The sequence below is a fragment of the Ceratotherium simum genome, chromosome 38, assembly GCF_057802395.1.
Source record: "Ceratotherium simum simum isolate JZ-2026a chromosome 38, ASM5780239v1, whole genome shotgun sequence".
Lineage (NCBI taxonomy): Eukaryota > Metazoa > Chordata > Mammalia > Perissodactyla > Rhinocerotidae > Ceratotherium > Ceratotherium simum.
This window is the reverse complement of record NC_141937.1, coordinates 26,556,804-26,579,416: the sequence shown is the minus strand read 5'-3', so window position 1 is coordinate 26,579,416 and position 22,613 is coordinate 26,556,804. Positions and strand designations below refer to the sequence as shown.

At 40.5% G+C, this 22,613-nt stretch overlaps 2 protein-coding genes and 1 long non-coding RNA gene across 9 annotated transcripts in view; 2 read left to right on the top strand and 1 right to left on the bottom strand.

Moving 5' to 3' along the window:
- LATS1 (large tumor suppressor kinase 1) overlaps positions 1-8,247 on the top strand; it is a 42,320-nt gene extending 34,073 nt beyond the window's left edge. For all 4 annotated transcript variants that reach the window (XM_087425231.1, XM_087425232.1, XM_087425233.1 and 1 more), the window contains one exon: positions 4,395-8,247. In XM_087425231.1, the coding sequence (XP_087281357.1) occupies positions 4,395-4,904 (510 nt within the window). In that variant the 3' untranslated portion in view covers positions 4,905-8,247. The remainder of the gene's footprint in view (positions 1-4,394) is intronic.
- Positions 8,248-10,535: 2,288 nt separating this feature from the next.
- Positions 10,536-14,776, bottom strand: LOC147912273 (uncharacterized). The gene is made up of 3 exons (XR_015550149.1): positions 14,635-14,776; positions 14,192-14,401; positions 10,536-12,971 (listed from the first exon to the last, which is right to left on the bottom strand). It is a non-coding gene; the product is annotated as an uncharacterized LOC147912273 (long non-coding RNA).
- A 203-nt stretch (positions 14,777-14,979) lies between these two features.
- Positions 14,980-22,613, top strand: part of KATNA1 (katanin catalytic subunit A1) — a 35,553-nt gene continuing 27,919 nt past the window's right edge. The window contains exons 1-3 of one of the 4 annotated variants that reach the window (XM_087425225.1): positions 15,134-15,181; positions 16,272-16,338; positions 21,561-21,735. In XM_087425225.1, coding sequence (XP_087281351.1) covers positions 21,574-21,735 — 162 coding nt within the window. In that variant the 5' untranslated portion in view covers positions 15,134-15,181; positions 16,272-16,338; positions 21,561-21,573. Of the gene's footprint in view, positions 15,182-15,356; positions 15,581-16,271; positions 16,339-21,560; positions 21,736-21,982; positions 22,064-22,613 lie in introns of those variants that run through there. The other 3 variants (XM_004440941.3, XM_087425224.1, XM_087425226.1) reach the window with 3 other exon arrangements.

The window sequence follows — 22,613 nt, the reverse complement described above, 5'->3', positions numbered from 1 at the left end:
CCCAAGTCTGTCACCTGATAAGAGATTTCCTTAAATGTCTGGATCAAAAAAGAAAAGCATGTCTGTCTCTTTAAATCTTCCTGAGGGGGTCAAAAGAAAGGCAGGTATCTGGGCTGGTCCCTCAAGGTAATCACCAAGACCAACGGAAAAAGCACATCCCCAAGTTTTTGGAAGGCAGAGTCCTTACTGCTCACCCTGGTACCAGCCAGCTGCCCCAGGAAGGTGGGCTGCCCTCTCCATAAGCACAGTGGGGCTGAGGAATAGTGAATGGTAGTTGGTTCTTACCAAATTTTAGCAGCCTCTCCCTTCTTGAAGCACTTCCCTGGTTGCTGTAAGTATCTGATCAGTTTCCAGAGTTTTCAAATAGTTGATTCTGATAGTTTTTTTTGTCCAGCGTCATGGTTGTTTTTGTGGAGGCACTGACCCCTGAAGCTTCCTATTCACCATTTTCCATGAGCTCTCCCTCTACTGTGTTTTTGACTATTAGCTCTTTTATATAGTTTTGTTAGAGGTTGCTCTAGGGATTACAAAATACTTACTAAGTTTTCACTACTTAGAAATAATATTTTACCACTTCAAGTTCAGTGTAGAACCTTATTACCATATAGCTCCCTTTATTTTCTACCCTTATGTTTTAGTTCTTTTATACATTACATCTACATACATTTAAAACCTCACCCAACAACGTTACAACTTTTGTTTTCAACCATCAACTTATTTTAAAGAACTCAAGATGAGAAGAACAGTCATTTATATTTACCCAGATATTTAGCGTTTTCCTTGCTCTTCCTGCATTCCTCATGTTCTCAGATTCCTTCTGTATCACATCCCTTCTGTCTGAAGCACTTCCTTTAGCAGATATTTTAGAGCAGGTTTGCTGACAAGAGATTCTCTTAGTTCTCCTTCATCTGAAAATGCTTTGTTTCACTTTCCACAGGCTATTGTCGTTTAGTATGGAGCTCTGGGTTTCAGTTCTTGCAGCAATTTACAGTGCCCGCCCCCTGTCCTCCACAGTTTCTGATGAGAAATCTACAGTCATTCAAATCCTTGTTCCTCAAGTAATGTATCATTTCTCACTGGCAGCTTTCAAGACTTCTTTTAGCTTTCAGCGTGGTAATTAGGTTATGTCTGGGCATGGATTTCTTAGGGCTTATCCTGTTGGGTGCTCACTGAGCATCTTGAATTTATTGGTTTGTCTTTCGTCAAATTTGCGGAGTTTTCAGCCATCATTTCTTCAAATATTTTTTTCTGCCACCACACACTTGTTTCTCTTGGAACTCCAATGACACCAGTGTTAGACCTTTTGCTATACTTCCACAGATTACTGAGGTTCTCTTTTTTTTTTTTTTGGTGAGGAAGATCAGCCCTGAGCTAACATCCATGCTAATCTTCCTCTTTTTGCTGAGGAAGACCGGCTCTGAGCTAACATCTATTGCCAATCCTCCTCCTTTTTTTCTCCAAAGCCCCAGTAGATAGTTGTATATCGTAATTGCACATCCTTCTAGTTGCTGTATGTGGGACACGGCCTCAGCATGGCCGGAGAAGTGGTGCGTCGGTGCGCGCCCGGGATCCCAACCCAGGCCGCCAGTAGCGGAGCGCACGCACTTAACCGCTAAGCCACAGGGCCGGCCTGAGATTCTCATATTTTTAAACTCTTTTTTCTCTGTTCAGATTGCATGATTGCATAATTTCTATCAGTATATCTTTAAGTTCACTAATTTTTTCCTCTGACCTCTCCATTCTGCTATTGAGCCCATCCATTGGTATTTTATTTTGGTTATAGTGTTTTTCAGTTCTAAATTTCCATTTGGTACCTCCTCATATCTTCAGTTTCTTTGCTGAGACTTTGTCTTTCATTTCAAGAGTATTCATCCTTATTTGGAGTTTTATAACGGCTGCTTTAAAGTCTTTGTCGGATAATTCTGACATCTGGAGCCTCTCAACACTGATGTCTGTTGACTGTTTTCCTGTGTGGGTTGAAATTTTCATGGTTCTTTGTATGCCAAGTAATTTTGGATTGTATCCTGGACATTTTCAACATTGTTATGAGACTCTGGGTCTTGTTGAAGAAGAATTTGACATTGTTTTGGCAGGCATTAGACCTGGCTTGGTTCAAGCCACAAGTTCCAGCCAGCCTTTTGTGGCTTGGGACTTCAGTGTCAGTTTCATGATCAGAGTCTTCACATTGCTAGGCATATCTCTCCCTGGGCTGTGGTCTGCTCCTTAGTTCAATTCTGAGTCTTTGATGTGCTCTTTAGGATTAGATCCACACAGGTACAGTCTGGAGGTGGCCCAGCAGTTTGTAAACAACTTTATGGGGTCAATTTCCCGATCTCCTCTTTCTCTGCCATGTCCCTTGTACTTTCCAGTTCCCTCTGGTTCCCCTTTTCAGTTATTTGACCAGAAAATGAGGCTTTATTCACCCTACTCTGCCACACGTGTCTCATGACTGCCTGCATCCAGGACAAGGCAGTGAGAGCACAGAGAGAGCAAAAATGCAACAGGGATTCGATCCATCCTTCTGAGACCACATGCTGTATGATTTGATTTCCAGTTGCAGAGGAAGGGTCCCCTCTCTCAGAGACTTTAGGTGGCCCTATCACACCTCTGTTGTGGCCAGGAAGCCCCTGTCCTGCTCCCTGAGCGTCAGCTAGAGAGGCTTTTCTTGGAGCTCAGTCTGTCTGTGCTGTCCCTCTTCGGGTTTGGGCTACTGGAGTCTAAGCCAGTGGATACTAGAGGGAAAAAATGGTCAGTTCACCACCAAGTCCTTGGTACTTCCAATTCTCATCTTCTTCCCCAGTCTGCCTGTTACTGTTTACTTTCCAGGGTCCTAAAGTAGCTGCTGCTCCATGCATTCTGTCCAGGTTGTGTTGCTGCATTCAGTGGGAAAGACAGGGTAGAGTGTACCTATTACATCTCACTCAGAACTGGAACCTCTCTCTCTGGCTGCTTTTAGGATTTTTTTCTCTTTAACCTTGGTTTTCTGCAGTTTCACCATGTTTTGTGCCTGTGTGTAGTCTTCTTTGTGTTTATCTTGATTGAGGTTCACAAAGCTTCTTGAATTGTAGGTTGACGACTTTCATTGGTTTTGGAAAATCCCCTGTGATTAACCTCCTCAAAGATTTCTTCTGCTTCCTCCTCTCTTCCTGGGACTCTAACTAGTATACACACGCTACATTTTTTTTTTTTTATAATTTTATTTATTTATTTTTCCCCCAAAGCCCCAGTAGATAGTTGTATGTCATAGCTGCACATCCCTCTAGTTGCTGTATGTGGGACGCGGCCTCAGCATGGCCGGAGAAGCAGTGCGTCGGTGTGTGCCCGGGATCTGAACCTGGGCCGCCAGCAGCGGAGCGCACGCGCTTAACGGCTAATCACGGGGCCGGCCCTCACATGCTACACATTTGATCTTGTCCTACATGTCTCTTGTGCTCTATTCTTTTTTTATTACATTTTTTTCTTTATGTACTTTAGTTTACATTAATTTTTATTGACTCATCTTTGAATTAACTGAATCTTTTTTTTTTTTGCTAAACCTAGTCTTTTATTTTTATTTTTACTTTAAATTAAAAAATCCTGAATGTAACTTCAAAGTAAAGAACCTGTCCAGTTGACTGTATATTTTCATTTCCCCTGTCTGAAACAGATGACAGAACCAGGCATAAATAACTACTACCGTATCATGATTTTTTTCCAAAAAGAATTCAAAGAAATATTTTATTATTAGTTGAGGCATCTCCTTTCTCTAACCCAGGAGAAGACTTTAAGATGAACAGACACTAGAGGAGGGGGTTTATTTTTCTTCCCCCTGCAGTAGCTGATAAGCTCCTATATGAATAAGGAAGAATGGGGTTCATTTATTCACTTATTTAACAAATATTTATTGACTACCTACTACCTTCCTTCCCTTCTTCCTTCTCTACTTTCTCTCCCTTCCTTCTCCCTCCCTCCTTCATTCTGGTGTATTCAAAGCCAGAATAAACATTTATTGAACATCTATTAATTATATGCCAGGCAATTTGCGAAGCATTTTACACTGTAGTAGAAGGACACAGACATAAATAGGTACCACAGAGTATTAGAGATGTTATGATACAAGTAAATATATAGAACAGGGGAGGCACAGTAGAAATAGTCATTTCTACCATAAGTAGAAGAGCTTGACAGGGGAGCTAAAACTTACTGTGAGTCTTGTAATATGAGCTTAAGTCACCGAGAGAGGAGGGGATGGGAGGAAAAGTTATTTCCCACCAATGATTCATTATTAAAGGTAAGGAAGGCGAAAACTGTGCAGTTGTTAATCCAGTAAAACTTATTGGTATAAAACTTGGGGAAAATTTTTTGTTTTTCTTATTTATCTCTTCCCTCCTGATTTTTAAATATCTTCCTTAAAGGTTATCAATTGGCAAACGTCTCTTCACATTCCACCGCAAGCTAAACTGAGTCCTGAAGCCTCTGATCTTATTATTAAACTTTGCCGAGGACCAGAAGACCGCTTAGGCAAGAATGGTGCTGATGAAATAAAAGCTCATCCATTTTTTAAAACAATTGATTTCTCCAGTGACCTGAGACAACAGTCTGCTTCATACATTCCTAAAATCACACACCCAACAGATACATCAAATTTTGATCCTGTTGATCCTGATAAGTTATGGAGTGATGATAATGAGGAAGAAAATGTAAATGACACTCTCAACGGATGGTATAAAAATGGAAAGCACCCTGAACATGCTTTCTATGAATTTACCTTTCGGAGGTTTTTTGATGACAATGGCTACCCATATAATTATCCAAAGCCTATTGAATATGAATATATTAATTCACAAGGTTCAGAGCAACAGTCAGATGAAGATGATCAGCACACAGGCTCAGAGATCAAAAATCGTGATCTAGTTTATGTTTAAGACGCTAGGAAATAATTGTAATGAGGATTTGCAAAAAGGCCTGAAACACAGGGTTTTTTGTGTTTTTTTGAGAGTAAAATTATGCAGATGTTACAGAGCTATGTATGTGTGCTCTGTGTACAATATTTTATGTTCCTAAATTATGGGAAATCCTTTAAAAATGTTAATTTATTCCAGCTTTTTTAATCATTAATTTAGAAAAAAATTGTTATAAAGAAAGTAAATTATGAACTGAATATTATAATCAGTTCTCGGTACTTAAAGTACTTAAAAAACAGTGCTTTGTTTAAAAGGTGAAGCCTGGTATCTATTTGTACATACGCTAAATAATTTTAAAAGACAAGAGTTTTTGAAATGGTTTTGAAAGACAGTTTTAGTTTTATCTTGCTTTAACCAAATATGAAATATACCCCACATTTACAGAGCTCCTTTTTTTCCCCTCATAACCTTGTTTTTGGTACAGAATAAGCTATAGAAATTAAGCCATCCCGATCGTGAGTGTTCCTAGGTTAATGATAATCTGTATAATTCACATCCTGGAACTGAGAACTACAGAGTTGAATCAGTATGTTCATCAGAAGGAAAAATAACACAGCTTATCTTTTTTTTCCTTCTGTGGAATATTTAACCTTCTAGCATTTATTTCTCAAGAATTACTGGCTTTAAAAGAAGTAAAGCACTACCATTTTTCTTTCCATCTTGATATTTTTAAGGCTGCTTCCAGTTTTAAAAGGGAACACAACTGCCATAAATCAAAATTTTCAATACTAAAAGCTAAGATCTTTCAAACTTCGAAATTAAAAGAAATTTTCCACTATCCTTGCAGAGATTATTTTCAGTTTCATATGAAATTTGGATTAGAAATTATTTGTGGATACACAGTAGAAAAGTACTTTTTCTACATAGTGACAGTTGTGATATCAGTAATGTTATAGATTTTCTCTTGCAGAACAGTGCTGCATACACGGATTGTAACTGGCAAAGGGAAATCTGGCTGTTTGGCAATATTTTACCTCTGGGCAGATTAATGGGTGAAAAAATTAATTATTATTTAACTCTTAATTAAGGTGGCCATTAGTAATTAGGAAAAGTTACATAGTGGTCTTAGTAGAAAATCCAAATCCTCCCAACTCATATAAGGTTAAATAATATGTTTTTCAGCATGCCTATTATATATAATGCTTAGATTTTAAGGAAAACTCGTGGTTTCATACCAAAATACATTTAGCTTATCTTTTAGGAAGGGGAAAAGGACTGTATTCTGACATTAGTTAAATTGATATTTTATTTCCTTTTCTTAAGCTCCACTGATAAGGAATTGTTCTATCCAAACTTACTATTTATGGGTAAGAGACATAATTTTAATGATTTTCAGACTTCTAGCTTTCTTCACATAAAAGCTAATGGAAATCATATATATAAGTAAAAGTAAAGGCAATGCTGTTTCAGTTGAATTGGGGAGGGCAAAGAAGATTAGCTCACATTTTCCACCTTTCTCCAGGTGGCCCTCTCAGAGCTCAGCTTATAAACTACTGCATAACCCACTGTGTAATGGGGTTTCCGGGGTCATTGGTCCTTTTGAGAGTCTGATGAAAGCTGTGGATTCTCTTCCTAGAAAAATGCACATCAATACATACACATAAATTTGTTGTATGCAGTTTTAGGGATTCTGGACGTGTTGAAACCTGTCACAAACTCTTGCTTAAGGACCTCTGTCCTATAAAAACACTGATATATTAAACTAAGAACTTTGCTTGAAATTTACTGATTAGTACTCGGATTAGCACATCTTGTGTAAACACAGAATTTGTGATGGAAAGTCTGTACCATGTGATAAGATATCCCTATGAATGCCTCTCTCTTGCTGGTACAGCACGAAAACATTTTAAGCCTTTTGAGGGCACTGAAATATATGTTTGGCTCCTAACAGGCTTGATACAGAAATATTTCTGAAGGACTTCTAATCGGAATTGTAAGAAAATGCACTATAATGAGATGGCAGTTTTCAGTTCATGGAACATTTGATTAGTCCTATAAAATTCTATGCAAAACAAATTAGTTCAAGAATTTTTAGCTCAGCACTCAAAATTTTAAGCTATCCCCTTACTCTTCAGGCGTTCTCAGATTTATTTAAATTTCCATTTAGTTGTTTTACTTCTGGACTATGGTGCAATACAGTCCAAAACCAACTTTGTTACATTTATGTTGTAGGAAAACTGAGGTGCTGTCTCCTTTCCCTCCCTCCCCACAAAATCTGTGTTGCCCTTGTTCCTCAAATGTAGGAGACTACAAATTTTGTATTCTTTTAAATTTCCTCTGATACTATAAGTTGTTTATGTTTATTTGAAGCAGTGTAGAAGTCTTTCCTATCTGCAGTTTTAATAGTTTGGCTATACTTACTAGCTGTCTTATTCCCAAACTATATCCAGTTCCTCCAGTATAGAATCTGGTGCTTCCTGACCAAAAAGATGAGCACAACCTCAAAATCTATATGCGCTCAACTGAAGTGGAGTGAAAACATTGGTTATACATGTTTTGTTTTAAAAATAATTTTCCCATTCATTAAAAAAACTTGCTGTCTTTGTTATACTTAACCCTCTTTATGCATATCAATAGTATTTATAAAATGTGCTCTATAATTATGTAATTGTAGATACTGTTATGTATTGTCCAGTGACGTCCTAAGGCAGGCCCTGTTGCTGTATCTTTTCTACCTTATTTGTAATAGAAACTAGAATGTATGACTAAGAAGTCACTTTGAGATTGACTTTTTGAAAAAGTTATTACCTTCTGCTGTTGCAAAGTGCAAAACTGTGAGTGGAAATGTTTTATTCTGACTTAATAATATGTTAGAAATTAGAGAATACAGTGGGAGGATTTTTAGATATTGCTGCTGCTGTTACCTAAGGTACTTTAGAAATTTTTCTTTAATAAACAAAAATAAACAAACATCCCTTTGATATTTAAAGTGAAACATTTAGCCTGTTTGTTTTAATCTAAAAAAGTAATTTGGGTCAACGTTGCTATATTTGTAAAGCGCCTTAATATATCCTTTGTGGAAGGCACTATACCACAGTTTACTTTTATATTGTATTGTGTATATAAGTATTTTGTATTAAAATTGAATCAATACAACACTACAGTTTTATAAAATAATGCTTTGTTCGGAAAAGGAATTACAGCTTTGCAATATAACTAAATTGTTTTGCATATTTCTGAATGTAGTAGATATGAATAATCAGCCTGTGTTTTTAATGAACTTGTTTGTATTTTCCCAATCATTTTCTCTAGTGTAACATTTGCTGGGATAATAAAAAAAAAAGGCAAAATTCAAATCTTTCAATTATGTGTGGAAAGCTGACTTTTAAGCCACTTAAGTATGTTGATTTTTTTTATTCAAAAATTTTTTTAATCTTTTTATTCTCAGAGAAAATTTATGATAAAAAACTTGATGCTTTGGAATTAAAATACATATAAATAATGATAATACCTAGTTAGGTTAAGGCAAACTGAACAGTTAGTGTAACCCAGTAAAATGTTTTCATTTTGTCCAACATAAGTACAATAAGTATTTCATGTTTTTTTTTTTTAAAGATTTTATTTATTTATTTTTCCCCCAAAGCCCCAGTAGATAGTTTTATGTCGTAGTTGCACATCCATTCTAGTTGCTGTATGTGGGATGCGGCCTCAACATGGCCGGAGAAGCGGTGTGTTGGTGCTCGCCCGGGATCCGAACCCGGGCTGCTAGCAGCGGAGCGCGTGCACTTAACCGCTAAGCCACGGGGCAGGCCCTAAGTATGTCATGTTAAAAGCTCCCTTTAGATCACAGATTTAAACCTTTTAAATTATTAAACTCCTCTGCATTTGGGCGTCATTTGAGTCAAGCTTATAAATTTTAAAATATGAAGTTGTTGGCTAATGTTTTATTTATAGTCCTTTATCACATTAACTGCCTACCAGATAAAATATATATGTTGATGTTATATCTTGAATCAATTTTACATGGATGAATAAATATTTAGTTCTTTTTCCTTTTTCAAGCATTACCATCATTCTTAGGCCTCTTTTTATCCTGTTGTTTGCAGTCCCTTGTAAAATTACATTTGGTCTACATGAGGCTATTGTATAGCTGATATAAATTGCATTATTCCTCTGATTTATTTTACTACATTGTGGACCCATGTTTAGCATGCTTAAAATTGTGACTACACCTTGTTATGCCAAAGTCAAACACACAAAAAAATGCATCTGCCTATGTGTTTGAGGGTTACAGGGAAGACGTCAAATTTATATTTGAAACAGGCAGGTACTGTCCTCCCAAGTATCTAGTCTTTCGTTCTTCCTTCCTTAGAGTCACCCAGAAATCCTGAAGATTTTGCTGGATTCAGAATCTGGGTGGGATTTCCAGTTGTTTCCCCTGGAGAAGGGTTAAATTTGGTATGTGGTGAAAAAAGCGGTTCTCACAATACTTAGCTCTCAGAGAGGTTGACTAATAACACAGGATGCTCCTGTCCCCAGCATCCATTCCCTCATTCTTCCTTTTACTAACAGAGCCCCCATCCCTGTCCAGGTTTTGCCTGCCCCACTAGAGCCCATGTTTCTCATATTCCCTTGTAATTGGGTGGCCACATGGCTTTTCACCACTGGGATATAAGCAGACGATATGTGCAAATTCTACTTCATACACTTAAAGTTGATATTGCTTGCCCTCTGCTTGCTCTTTCCCTTTTCCCACAGGATGAAACATGGACAGAGTGGTGACTTTAATATTGACCATAAAAACTAGGAAAACACCTGTGATGGTAGATCAACAAAATGAATAGAATCTGGGTACCTGAAAGATGTGTGAAGTGGGGCTGTCTGTTCAACTTGGACTGACCTGGACTGATTAACTGCAGAATGTCAGAGAAATCAATTTGTTACTGCTGCTGAATCCTATACCCTAACTAATATAGTGTATAATTTGTATTAGTATATAATTTGATTTGTAAAACAATTTAGGTCATTTTGTATTTGGATCATCTCCTGTGCAATCAATCATGAAATCCAGTTATTTTGCCCTTGTTATGTTTTTCTCTAACTCATCATCTTCATCCCCATTGTTACTAATTTGGTTGAGGCCATCATAGCTCTTGCATGAATTACTGTAAAAACTTTCTACCTGGAGTCTTTGACTTCATTCTGGTCCTCTAAGTTTATTATCCAACCTATCACCCAAATGACCTACTTGGAAGATAAGTCTAGATTCTGCTTTTAGTATGACCACGTAAGCTCCTAATGGACTGACTTTATTACATATAACAACTATAAACTCTGAAGAAAATACAAAAACGACTACCTAAAGATACTGGAGTGGAACCAAGAGCAGGCAGATTCTGGATGGAAGTCAACCCTTGGAAGAGAGGAATGGCACTAGATGAGTATCTCATTTTCATGATATCTTGTCTGAGAAAGGCCCAAATCTTTAGCTGAACCATGAACCACACATGTGGGGAGGAATCCAAGCATCCTATCTAAGAATAAAAGAACAAAACTTGCATTCAAGATGCTGCCCAACAGACAGAGTCAAACCAAGTTAACTGCCTGCTTAATAACAACAAAAACAACGAAAAAAACCCCTCCAGAGACAAATCACAGAATCCAGAGGATCTATACAGTAACATATCCAAAATCCAGGATACATTCCAAAATTAGCTGACATACAAAGAAATATAAAAATATGACCTAGTCTCAAGAGAATACACAATGTGGGGTCAACCTGAAGATCTTATTTCCAACATCTGGAATTGGCAGACAGAGATACTACAATGGCTCATAACTATGTGTGATGATGTAAAGCAAAATATTCTCATACCAAATGTAAAGACAGGGAATCCCATCAAGAAAACAGAAGCTATAAGAAATAACCAAAAGGAAGTTTTCTTTGAACATAAACTGGCAGATTGTGAGAAAGCTCACGAGAAGGCCAATAAATTGCATTATTTAATTGCATGTATAATAAAAGAACATCTCTGGAAGGTAATTAGTGAATTTAATGTCACTGATTGTCTCTGGGAATGGGAACTGGATTTCTAGGGTGGCAATAGCAGAAAGACTTCTCACTATATAACCTTTTGTCTCATTTGAATTTTGAACCATGTGAATGCATTGGCTATCCAACTATAAATACATAAAGTGGAAATAACAAAATCTTTAAGTTCAAGTGGAAGAACTGGGCTTACACAAAGGAAGATACACTTTCATTGAGATGAGAGGCAAAAACCAACGGCAAGTGTGAGGTAGAGATGTTTGTAAGTTGGAGAGTGAGAGTATTAGGATTAGGTTCAGCTGCATGTAAAACCCCAACCACCTACTGCTTAGACGTACATCTTGAGCTGGCAGTGCACAGCGGGTATGGCAGCTCCACAGTCAACCCACACTGTTCAATGCTGCCATCCTCATCACATGGCTTCTAAAGGTCACTTATGCTCAGCAGTTGGCTACTTACACTCTATCCGTCTTTTCCCTGTTCTTACCTGGTAAGAAGGGATGGTGACAGGGAAAGAGGGATTTTCGGGGCCTCTCCCTTTAAGGTCCCTTCCTAAAAGTTCTACACAACACTTCCATTGGCCAGGAGTTAGATCCAGGGCCACACCCGGCTGCATGAGAGTCTGGAACAGGTAATCCTTATTCCAGGTGGCCCAATTTCATCAAGCTAGGTTCTGTTACTAGGTAAGGAAAATGAGTATTTGGTGGGCAGATGGCAGTCTATGCCTCAGTGAGCAAGTTAAGGGAATTGCAATCTGGTAGCTTCTATTTTCTCTGAAGGAGGAGACAGTGATTTGCTGAAAAGGCAGAAAGGGGTAGGTGGCTGGCTTGAGGAAAGGGGTGAGAGAGTGAAATAACTAATGTGAAGAGTAAGAGAGAGAACTGAGGTGAGACATGCAGAAAAATGTTTCAGATGGGTTGGAAGTCGTGCAACTGTGGCATATCAGTCTTCATGGTGCTGTGATTTTTTCCTGCAGCATTCAGCAGTCGGGGAGTAGCAGGTCTGTGATGGAAGCCATTATTTAGGAGGAATGTGCATAAGGTTAGTGAACAACACTGGGATCTGTCCCAGTTTGTTACTGCAAATATTGAGACATAATCAAACCACTCAGCAGATTCTTACTCATGGTTAGAATTTTCTAGTCTAATACATACTCTGTGTCCCAAGGGATGGCTCAAATTTCTGAAGTACATAAAGTAAGATTGCCAGATGCAATCGACCAGGTGTGTGAGTGAAGTTAATAACCTAGTCCTGAAAGTCCTTTTAGATTTTCCAATGAAATGTAAAAAGTGTCTCCAAATTCTTTTTCAAATGATCTAATGTATTCATTTATTCTACAAATATCTAATTAGTGCTTATAATATGCCAGACATTGCTCTAGCCAAATGAAGGAAGTATCTAATTTCATTAAGTTTACCTACTGAGGCAAGAGACAACAAACAAATCTATATCGATAATGTCATTCCCTTCTGTGTAATTCCAGAGGTCACTACACCTCTTGCCATAGTCTCCCAATCTATTTTCTCTCCCCTCCAAACCCTCCTACTCATAGCTGCCAAATTAATCTTCCTATTTGCTAGATAACATACCTTCATGTAAAAACTTTCAATGGGTCCATTTTTGCCTCTTGAATATAAAGTCTAAACTCTTTACTGCCACCTACCTTTCTACCTCTTTTTCCATAACTTCACCTCATGTGTCCTATGATCCTGCTGAATTAATCTGACCATTCACCAGGAAAAAATAATCTCTGAGTCTCAGTTTGGACAATCATTTTAGAACGGTGGTGGCTGTAGAAGCCACACGGTAAAAGAAGAAATGTCTAGTGTAGCAGTCAAGATGGTGTCACACAAATATTCTGTTTCTCCCTCAGGGCGCACTGTAGAGTTGAACATCCTCATCCCTTTGAAGTCAGGCTTGGCCACATGACTTGCTCCGGCCAACGAAATGTGGGCAGAACTGACATGTATCATATCCAAGCAGAAGTTGTGCAAGTTCTCTCATTTTCTTGTTTCCACTGCCAAGGGTCCCAGTGCCTGCTATGAACATATAGAGTAAAGGAGAAAAAAATTCCTGTTTGAAATCTCTCTGATGTAGGGATTATTACAATATAGCCTAGTCTTCCCTGACTAAGACAACTAGTGAAGAAACGAAGTAATGAATATAAGCCACTCTGGAGATTGTTTTACTTTAATAATTTTATTTATTTATTTATTTATTTCCCCAAAGCCCCAGTCGATAGTTGTATGTCATAGTTGCACATCCTTCTAGTTGCTGTATGTGGGACGCGGCCTCACCATGGCGGGAGAAGCGGTACGTCGGTGCGCGCCCGGGATTCGAACCCCGGGCTGCCAGCAGCGGAGCGCGCGCACTTAACCGCTAAGCCACTGGGCCGGCCCTGTTTTACTTTAAAAATCAACTTTATTGAGGTATAATTTATGTACAATAAAATGCGTTCATTTTATGTGTACTGTTCGGTGAGTTTTAGTAAACCTATACGCTCGGGTAACCACTCCCGTAAAGGAGATATAGAACATTTCCACCACCTCAAAACATTTCCTTGTGTCTCTCTGCAGTCGACCCTTTCCCCTCTTCCCCACTCCTCAATCCAACCTGGGCAAACAGTGATCAGCTTTCTCTGACTATAGACTAGTTTTGCCTGTTCTAGAATTTCACATAAACGGAATCATACAATATGTATTCATTTTGTGCTCTTGAAGAAGTTTGTAAACTTTAAATTGGCTTTATAATTCAGCAGACCTTTGCACTCATATAAAAGATTAGGGTTGGGCCAGCCCCCTGGCTTAGCGGTTAAGTACGCACGCTCTGCTGCTGGCCGCCTGGGGTTCGGATCCCTGGCGCGCACCGCGCACCGACACACTGCTTCTCCCGCCATGCTGAGGCCGCATCCCACATACAGCAACTAGAAGGATGTGCAGCTATGACATGCAACTATCTACTAGGGTTTTGGGGGGAAAATAGATAAATAAAATCTTGAAAAACAAAAAAAAAGATTAAGGTTGATTCAGCTTAACTAGGGTAATTAATCTGTACCTCCCTGAATTGTTTTATTTCAAAGATATACTAACTACAGTTTCCTGCGCTCCATTACATTAGAGTTCAGATCCACCAGAGCACAACTATTATTTCTTTCTTAGTGGAGAATTTTACGGGACCTGAAGCTCCAGGAAACATTCTATTTTGCTGACCCCTGTACCTATGCCCAGTGCTTCAACAGTGTCTGGCACACGGGACATACCCAATAAACATTCGTGGACTGAAGGGATGTATGTCTCTTGAACTGCCTTTATATAAGTCTGTGCTAGATTACTGGGATGCTTTAAAATCAGAGTTGCACTACCGTGCACTCTAAAGAAACCCGGGTCAGTCTTCAGGGCCTCTCCCCCCCTTCAGGCGCAGGCGCAGGATGGAGACGGACTGGAGGAAGCCCAGGGCCGTCGAGCAGGACCTGCAAATACCGCAACAGCCTAGTTTCAGTTGCTGTCTGTCTGTATTAAAAGGCTGACCAAAAAAAAAAAATCACGAAAATAAACCCCCACCAGCAGCCCGCCCAGACGCCTCTGCTGCCCCACCCCCTATTCCATTCATGTCGCGTCCAGACAGGCGCCTCAACCGAATTCTGAGCACTTGGTCCTAAAACAGGATTTGTCGTAAACGAATTGTCTGACCCTCGACACTCACCTGTAAAATAGACACTCTGACTCCCCAATCTCCGAAGAGTGCGGTGAAAATCTAACGGAAGGAAGAGTGAGCGAGCACTCGGAAAACGTACTGAGGGACACGAGGTAGCACCAGCTCACGCGCTACCCTTCCCTGCGTCCGCAGTGAGGCGGCGGCGCGGACTGCGCAGGCGCGCCCCCGCCGGCCCCGCCCCCGCCCCGCGACCTTGCTCCCGGGGCGTCGCCCCGCCCCCGTCGGGGTCCCCGCCCGCGCCCGGCGCCCGGCACGCGCACGCCGCCCGGCGTCCTCGCTCCCGCGGCGACGCCCGAGCCGCGGAGGCCGCCCCGGCACCGGAAGTGAACCCGGCCGGTTCGGCTTCCAGTTGTCGGCGGGCGTGTGAGGCGGCACCGGGGCGGTGGCGGTTGGACCGGGCGGTGCCGGGGCCGGGGGCGCAGAGCGGGGCGGTGCGGGCCGCGCAGGGCCCTCCTCCCTCGCTGCCCGGAGCCCCGCTCGGCCCGCCCCCTGCGCCGGCGGCGGGCGGTCTCCCGGGGGGCCTCGGCCGCCGCTGGTGAGTGTTCGCCCTCCCGGGGCTCGGGGGTCGCGCCGCCCGCCTGGCCGGGGCCCCGGGGGCTGCGATGGGAGCCGCGGCGCATCCTTCCTGAGCCTGCCCGTGCCCGCGCCCGCGCCGAGCGCTGGGGTTCCTGCCGAGGTCGCTCACCTGTGCTCAGGTGACGGCCCCCACCTGAGGACGCCTGTCCGGCCGGGGACTTTTCGGGGGCTCCGGCCCACCCCACCCCTAGGCCTGTGCCATTAGAGAAGTCTCCGGCCGAGCACGTTTTCGTTTTTCGCTTTGTTGACCCGTCCTTTCCCCGCTCCGTCCACGCCCCCGCCCGGAAACCCTCACCCCTGAACAACCCCGAAAGCTCGACCTTGGGACCAGCTTCCTCTCTTACCTTTTGTTGGGCAGGTGTGATATCCTTGGGGATGTTTCTTACGTAGTTTATTTTCATTCTGCAGCCAGGCGTCCTCTGGGAGGGTTAAGGCCCTTTTTCGTTTAGAGTTGGTACCCTTTAGAAAATAGACCCCTCGAAACACTGGTTTCATAAAGTATGTTATTTGGTGACGAAGTTAGAGATGAACGTGGGTCCTTTACTGCCTTACAGTGGCGAGTCTCAAGCCCTTTTTTGGTCAAAAATAATTTTCTTTTTTAACTGCGAAGTGCCATTTTTATATGTTACTAACTTCCAGCCGCACAGCGTGGCACCCGTCTCCCTTGAAAGCATGCATGTGTCTTCCTCTTTGAAACCAGACATTCCTTATGTTTTAGAATGTGTGCGGTAGATCTTTGCCACATAGTCACAGTGATAGAACACCAGGGTGTCAAGGAGTATTCTTGTAATGTTCGTACAGGCCTAAACTGTCTCAGTGTGCAGCCTGTTTTCTTTTCTAAAGCAGGTGGTTTCTGTAATCGGTGAGTTCTCACACAAAGAAATAGCAACAAAACTCTGTCTTGTATTCATTTTAATAAGTTGTGGCATGTATCGTGCCTTAAAATAAAAAGGCAGTGTCAATCAATTTTCCACCATTCCCAGACTATGAAGAGCTATTTATAGCTCCTTCATGGCACTGGTTATTCAAGAAGCTTTTACATTTTATAGGTTCAGTGCTAGGCAGCGGATTCTGCACCTTGTGAAACTGGTATCACAGTTCTGACAGATACTAAAGGTTAGAGAATCTTGTAGAATTGACTGTACTAACATTGTTGAATTTCTGTTTACAACAATATATTGGGGTTTTTTTTAGCTACTTGACTGGCTAACAAGATAGCGTAACAAATCAATATGGTCAGTGTTGATAACATGCTAAATAGATTTTGCTTGTGGTCTTTACTGATATAGCTTGAATATGGCTTTTAAGTTACATTTTAATTGTTATATTCACTGATTTATTTTTGTTTTGTTCAGGGTAAACTGAAAGTTTACCAAATACATATATATGTGTTTTTTTTCTGAGTAGGTATCTTTTTGGTGCTCTTTTTATAGTGATAACTTGCTCGTGCTTCTTGAGTATTTATCATATGATGATTATAAAGATAAGAAAAATGTATGCCATGCTATAATTGGTCATCAGTCACTCATTTATTGTGCTTATTCATATTCATCAGTGGCTGACTGTATATTAGCATTATGATTGCTTTCATATCTTCGAGATGAACATTCTGAAAATTGCTCAACAGTGTGTTGTCACTTCAGGTTACCCACATTTGGTTACTGAAATGCCTTCAGGAAAATACATGATTGTGGTTCATCTGTTTTTGTTTTAGGACGTCAGTTTCGCAGATAAATATTTTTGACATTGATGCTGATTTTTTTAGCCTGTGCTTAATAATATTCTATGCTTGTTTCTTCCTACTAACCAAAGAAAAAAACACCTAGAATTAAAAAAAAAAAAAATCCCTTTCACTAAACTTCAAGGATTTCAAGGTCTAATTGTCTGATTTTCGTCTTCAGTGCAATTCCTTGCAACTCAGTTGGTGTTCCCTAAATATTTCTTTTTTTTTTTTTTTTTAAAGATTTTATTTATTTTATTTTTTCCCCCCAAAGCCCCAGTGGATAGTTGTGTGTCGTAGCTGCACATCCTTCTAGTTGCTGCACGTGGGACTCGGCCTCAGGATGAACGGAGAAGTGGTGCCTCGATGCGCACCCGGGATCCGAACCCGGGCCACCAGCATCGCAGTGCGCGCACTTAACCACCAAGCCACAGGGCCGGCCCCTTAAATATTTCTTGAATGAATGACTTATGCACATTACGGTAAAAAATGCAGTATAAGTGGAATCCAGTTGAAGATTCCTTAAAAAATTAAGTGGGTAAGGTATCCTTTTGAGGTGTGGAGTAGGGAAGGCCCCATATTTGTTGTTTTGGGAGAGAACAGGAATCTTAGAACTCAAATATTTGGATCTGTAGCCTGTTCTTTTTCAGCCTCTTTATCACTTCTTTTCCCTTATCCTGGAGGAGAACAGGCACTTTGTCTTTGTGGAAATAGCACGTCACATCAAATATTAAGTTTGCTAGAAATTTTGCTGTAATATTGAGTTTTTAGTGTTTAAAAGATTTTACTCTGTTTTGAATTAAGATTTCATGTTGCACCTTACTTAATGTAAATAAATGAATTTAGTCAGTAACTAAAATAAATGCTCAAGCCGTGTAAGCAAAAGGTTGGCTCTGATAGGATAAGGAAAAGCTTGCTGTGAGATAAAGCAGACTTACCTATGGTTATCTTTCTCTTTAATAATCTATAACCAAGAATCTGAGTTTTTGGACAATCTCATATTTATAAATTTCTATTAATTGAACAAATAAGTAGTGTTTACAGTTCGTGGTGGTTAAAATTTGGTGTATAGGCTTTTCTTCAAATATATTCGTCTCTTCATTTCAGTTGTGCCAGGTAGACCAGATTTCTGTCCTCCTGCCGTGTAATTTTGGCAATGATAAGGATATATTCTTTTTTTTTCAAGATTTTATTTATTTATCCCCCCCCCCAAAGCCCCATTAGATGTATGTCATAGCTGCACATCCTTCCAGTTGCTGTATGTGGGACACGGCCTCAGCATGGCCGGAGAAGCGGTGCGTCGGTGCGCGCCTGGCATCCGAACCTGGGCCGCCAGCAGTGGAGCGCACGCACTTGACCACTAAGCCACGGGGCCGGCCCACGATATATTCTTGAAAATTGGAGAATCTCGTAAATTTACAGTGTTGACATTCACTTGAGAAGAAGGATGTCATACACTTAGAGATTATTGAAGAATAGGAAAAACTGTTCGTGTCTAACATTTAGTCAGCTAAGGGTATTTGGATACTATTTCCAGTAAACACGTTGTTTCTTTGATAACCAAGAATTTTTCAGGTCATATTTGATGTGGCCTTGGATTAACTTTCCATTTCTGTTTGTTAGAAAATGTCAATTCATTGGCTCCTAAGGAATTTTATCCAACTAGAAAGAAGTATTCATAATACAGAACCTTCAAAAAAGGCCTGACTTCTATGAGTCCCCTTCCGCCCCCGCCCTCCCCCCCCCCAAAATGGGACCACCTATATATAAGTAACAACATTTAGATTTTTCTTAGTCAGGGGAAAGGAAGAAAGATCTGAAGGAAATCTGTTAAGGAGCAGAGAGAGATGGGGGAAGAGATGTGAGAGGCCTGACGTCCAGCTGGTGCAGATCAACTGTATACTGCCAGCAGCTGGCCGCAGCTGCGCTTTTCTGACACTGTTGCCAAGCGAGGTGTTGCCACAGGGCATGGAGAGCTTCAGGGCAGAAGTGGTCACAGGGTTCTGGGAGGGGTGAGTTGATCAAGGAATGTCAGAGTGCTGAGGGTCAGGAACTGGACAAAGGTAAGGAATCTTAGTAGTTAAGACAAGAACCTGGCAATATTCATTCATTCAGAGATTTTCTGGGAGTATCTGCTGTGTGCCAGGCATGGTTCTAGGTGCTAGGGCTGTGTCAGTGAAGAACAGAGCCACGGTCCCTGGCCACAGAGCTGTTATGAAGATGGACTATCATCAGTGGTCACGACTCCAGGAAGCCACTGTTTAGGTCATGGGACTTTTTTCCTTTTCTTTTGGACCTCAGATGCTCAGTCTTGAGTTACTCGAAGACCTTAGTTCATAGCTTTATTTCTTTCTAATAAATTACCCCAAATTGTAGTGGGTTAAAACAACAGACGTTTATTATCTCACAGTATGCTTGGTCAGGCTCTGGGCGTGGCTTAGCTGGGTTCTTCTGATTCAGGGTCTTTCACTGTGAGCAGGCTATCAGTCAAGGCTGCAGTCATCTCAAGGCTCAACTGGGGAGGATCTGCTTCCAGGCTCCCTCGCATGGCTGTTGGCAGGATTCAGTTCCTCTGGACTATTGGACTGGGGGCCTCAGCTCCTCATTGGCTGTTGGCCTGGGGCCTCCCTCAGTTCTTTGCCATGAGAGCTTTCTGCACAGGGCAGCTCACAGCGTGGTGGCTGGTTTCCCTCAGAGCGGGCCAGCAAGCGACAGCAAGCAAGATGGAGGCCACAGTCTAATGTCAGAGTTGACATTCCATTATTTTTGTACATTCTGTTTGTTACAAGATCACATGCAGGGGAGGTGCTTGCACAAGGGTATGGATACCGGGAGGCAGAGAATGAGAACTACCACAGACTGGCCTGAGGCTGTTGGTGTGATTTTGACGTCCTTGCTTCTCCACTGAGGTTGTGATTCCATCTCCCTCTAATCTCTGTCCTAAGGACATAGTACCCTCTGTCTTCTCTCACAGCAGTGCTGATTGTTAGCTCTTCCACCTGCCAACGTTTCCTGACAGTCTTGCTTCCTCTACTCCTCTAATTCTGGGCTGTATGAAAATGACTACCTTCTCTTGTTTATTTGTCGGAAAATCTTTTTGGTCCTATGTCTAACACATAGTGAGTCTGATTGATATTCCTGGTTGGCCTACCATTATTCTCGACTTGCCCTGCCCACCAGCTAACAATCTACATTAAATTAAACTCAAGAAATTTGGTTGGCATGTCTTTTGCAGAAAACCTCATCGCAGAGTAAAGAATTTAAATATGCAGAACATAAGAGCCATAGCGTCTTTGTCAGACTTAAGCTCTGTTGCATCACTTGACCTTAACCAGAGGTGCAGTGGGGAGGGAGTTGGCAAGAAACAACTTTAGGAACCACTTCTGGCTAGACTCAGTTAAGCTAGGTAGAGAGGTCCCCACATAGAAGTTATCTCTGTTCATCTATGAGACACATCTATTTGGATGTCCCACTGACATACGAAGGGAGTCAAGAATAATGATCATATTTCTGTCATACATCTATGTCTTCTTAGCTTTCCTGTGATCTTTCATGATTCTTTCATTTTTTACTTCCACAGGCTTGAAACATCATTCATTTTCAGCATCTTCTCCACACGAGGTCATAAGTACTCTAAGCAGTTCTTTCACCACGTTTCAGATTTGTTTCTTTTTATTTCCAAAGCCACAACCCTAATCTAAATTATTGCCCCCTCAAAAGCATGCAGATCTTTCTGACTTTGAACTTCACCATGCTATGTACAGTTAATAAATAATAGTAATTACCCCATCAACATCAACAAAGCTAACATTTATCAAGTGCCTACTTCTAATGTTTTATATCCATATCCTACTAAGTACAAAGACTGTGCTTGTTTCTTGTATATAGAAAGCTTCAGGAAGATACATTTAGCGTTTATTGAAGACCTACTCTTTGCCAAGGAGTATGCCAAGTATTTTAAATCGTCGTTTATTCCTTATAGTGCAACTCGTGAAAGTAGTTACTATCTCAAGTTTACAGATTTAAAAACTGAGGCTTAGAAAAGTTAAGGGACTTGACCAAGGTGGCAGAATTATAATGCTAACCAAGATTTTTCTAACTTCAATACACATGTGCTTTCTGCTGTTCCACACTGCCTTCCAAGAACTATGGCTAACAGTCTACATTTGTTCTGCAGATATTTGATAAGACCTGTGTGACATGCATTGAGGATAGTCTCACACCTTTCAGATGCAAATCCCGCTCTGAAAGAGCTTCGTCCAGTAGAGATAAGACATATATCAGTAACTGTAATTCAGAATAGACAAGTGCCCGTAGAGTGGCAGAGGACTTCCGAAGGGGGAGTTTATTTTGAATTGAGAAGTTCGGAAGGTAGACATACTGAGAGAGCTGGCATCTGAGCTGGACTTTGACATGTAGGTAGGGTTTGGCTGCAGGAACTTAGACATTTCTTTGAAGGAGTGGAAATAGCATGAACAAATGCATAGAGATGGAAAATGCAGTGTGTGTGATTGTGAGCTTCTTGAGAGAGCCCTCGAAAGTATACTTTTAAAAAACTCTTTGTAGTACTTATTTTTAAAAGACATATAATATGAAAATGTTTCTTTCTTTTTTTTAGCTTACACTTGAGCATGAGTCTTCTTATGATTAGTGAGAATGTAAAATTGGCTCGTGAATATGCACTGCTGGGAAACTATGATTCTGCGATGGTCTATTATCAGGGAGTGCTTGACCAAATGAACAAGTATCTGTATTCAGTCAAAGATACGTACCTCCAGCAGAAATGGCAACAGGTGAGAATCATGGCTGCTCTTTGTTTTAATAGTGTAAGTACTCAGAAGAGAAGATTTAAATAGATTGTCAGTGCTTTTTGCAGTGATGATTTATTTCATGGATTTGTATATAATGTTACTTGATATTAGTAATATTCCATATTCACGATCATCAGTATTATGAGTTCTCAATTATTCTAATTATTGAAATCTAATTAGTGGAATCTAGCATTAAAAAAAAAGTAATGATTTTGAAATTTTTTTCTAGATCACATTTTTTACCTGGTAAAATTAGAGTTGACTTTATTAAGCTGTTGTTGAAACTGCAGATGACACCTGAATCTCACAGGTACCCTGTTCCCTTTAGAACATCATAAAGCAGACCATATTTTAATCCCATGTGAGGAATTTCAGTCACTGAGGACCAATAGAAATTTACAGATGGAAACAGTAGAACTTATAGGTCCAGTTGAAGGTGGCATTTATAACAAGGTTCAGCTACCTTACAGAGGAAGGGAATGTTACAGAAATGAAGGTCTTTTTGAGCTGGTCTTCTAGGTAGAATATTATCCCTCAGGTTCTACTGAACTGCTTTTTTGATAGTATTCCATATTAGTCCTTGATTTCTTTGAAAGAGAGAAATATCCTGCTGCTTTGAATTGAACCTCTTTCCCTACATCTGCCTCTGCATATTCCTTACATTACCAAAAGGGAAAAATATTTTGTTTCATAAGGAGTCTTAAGTTTGTCACTGAAAGACTTTTGTTTTTAGGCCAGAGACTTTGACTTTAAAAGTCTAAGCTTTTTTGTAAAAACACTTAAATCATTTAGTTTTAAAACCAAACATTACCACCTTCATTTCAGTATTTCATATCTATAGTTTTTAAATTGTCAAGACT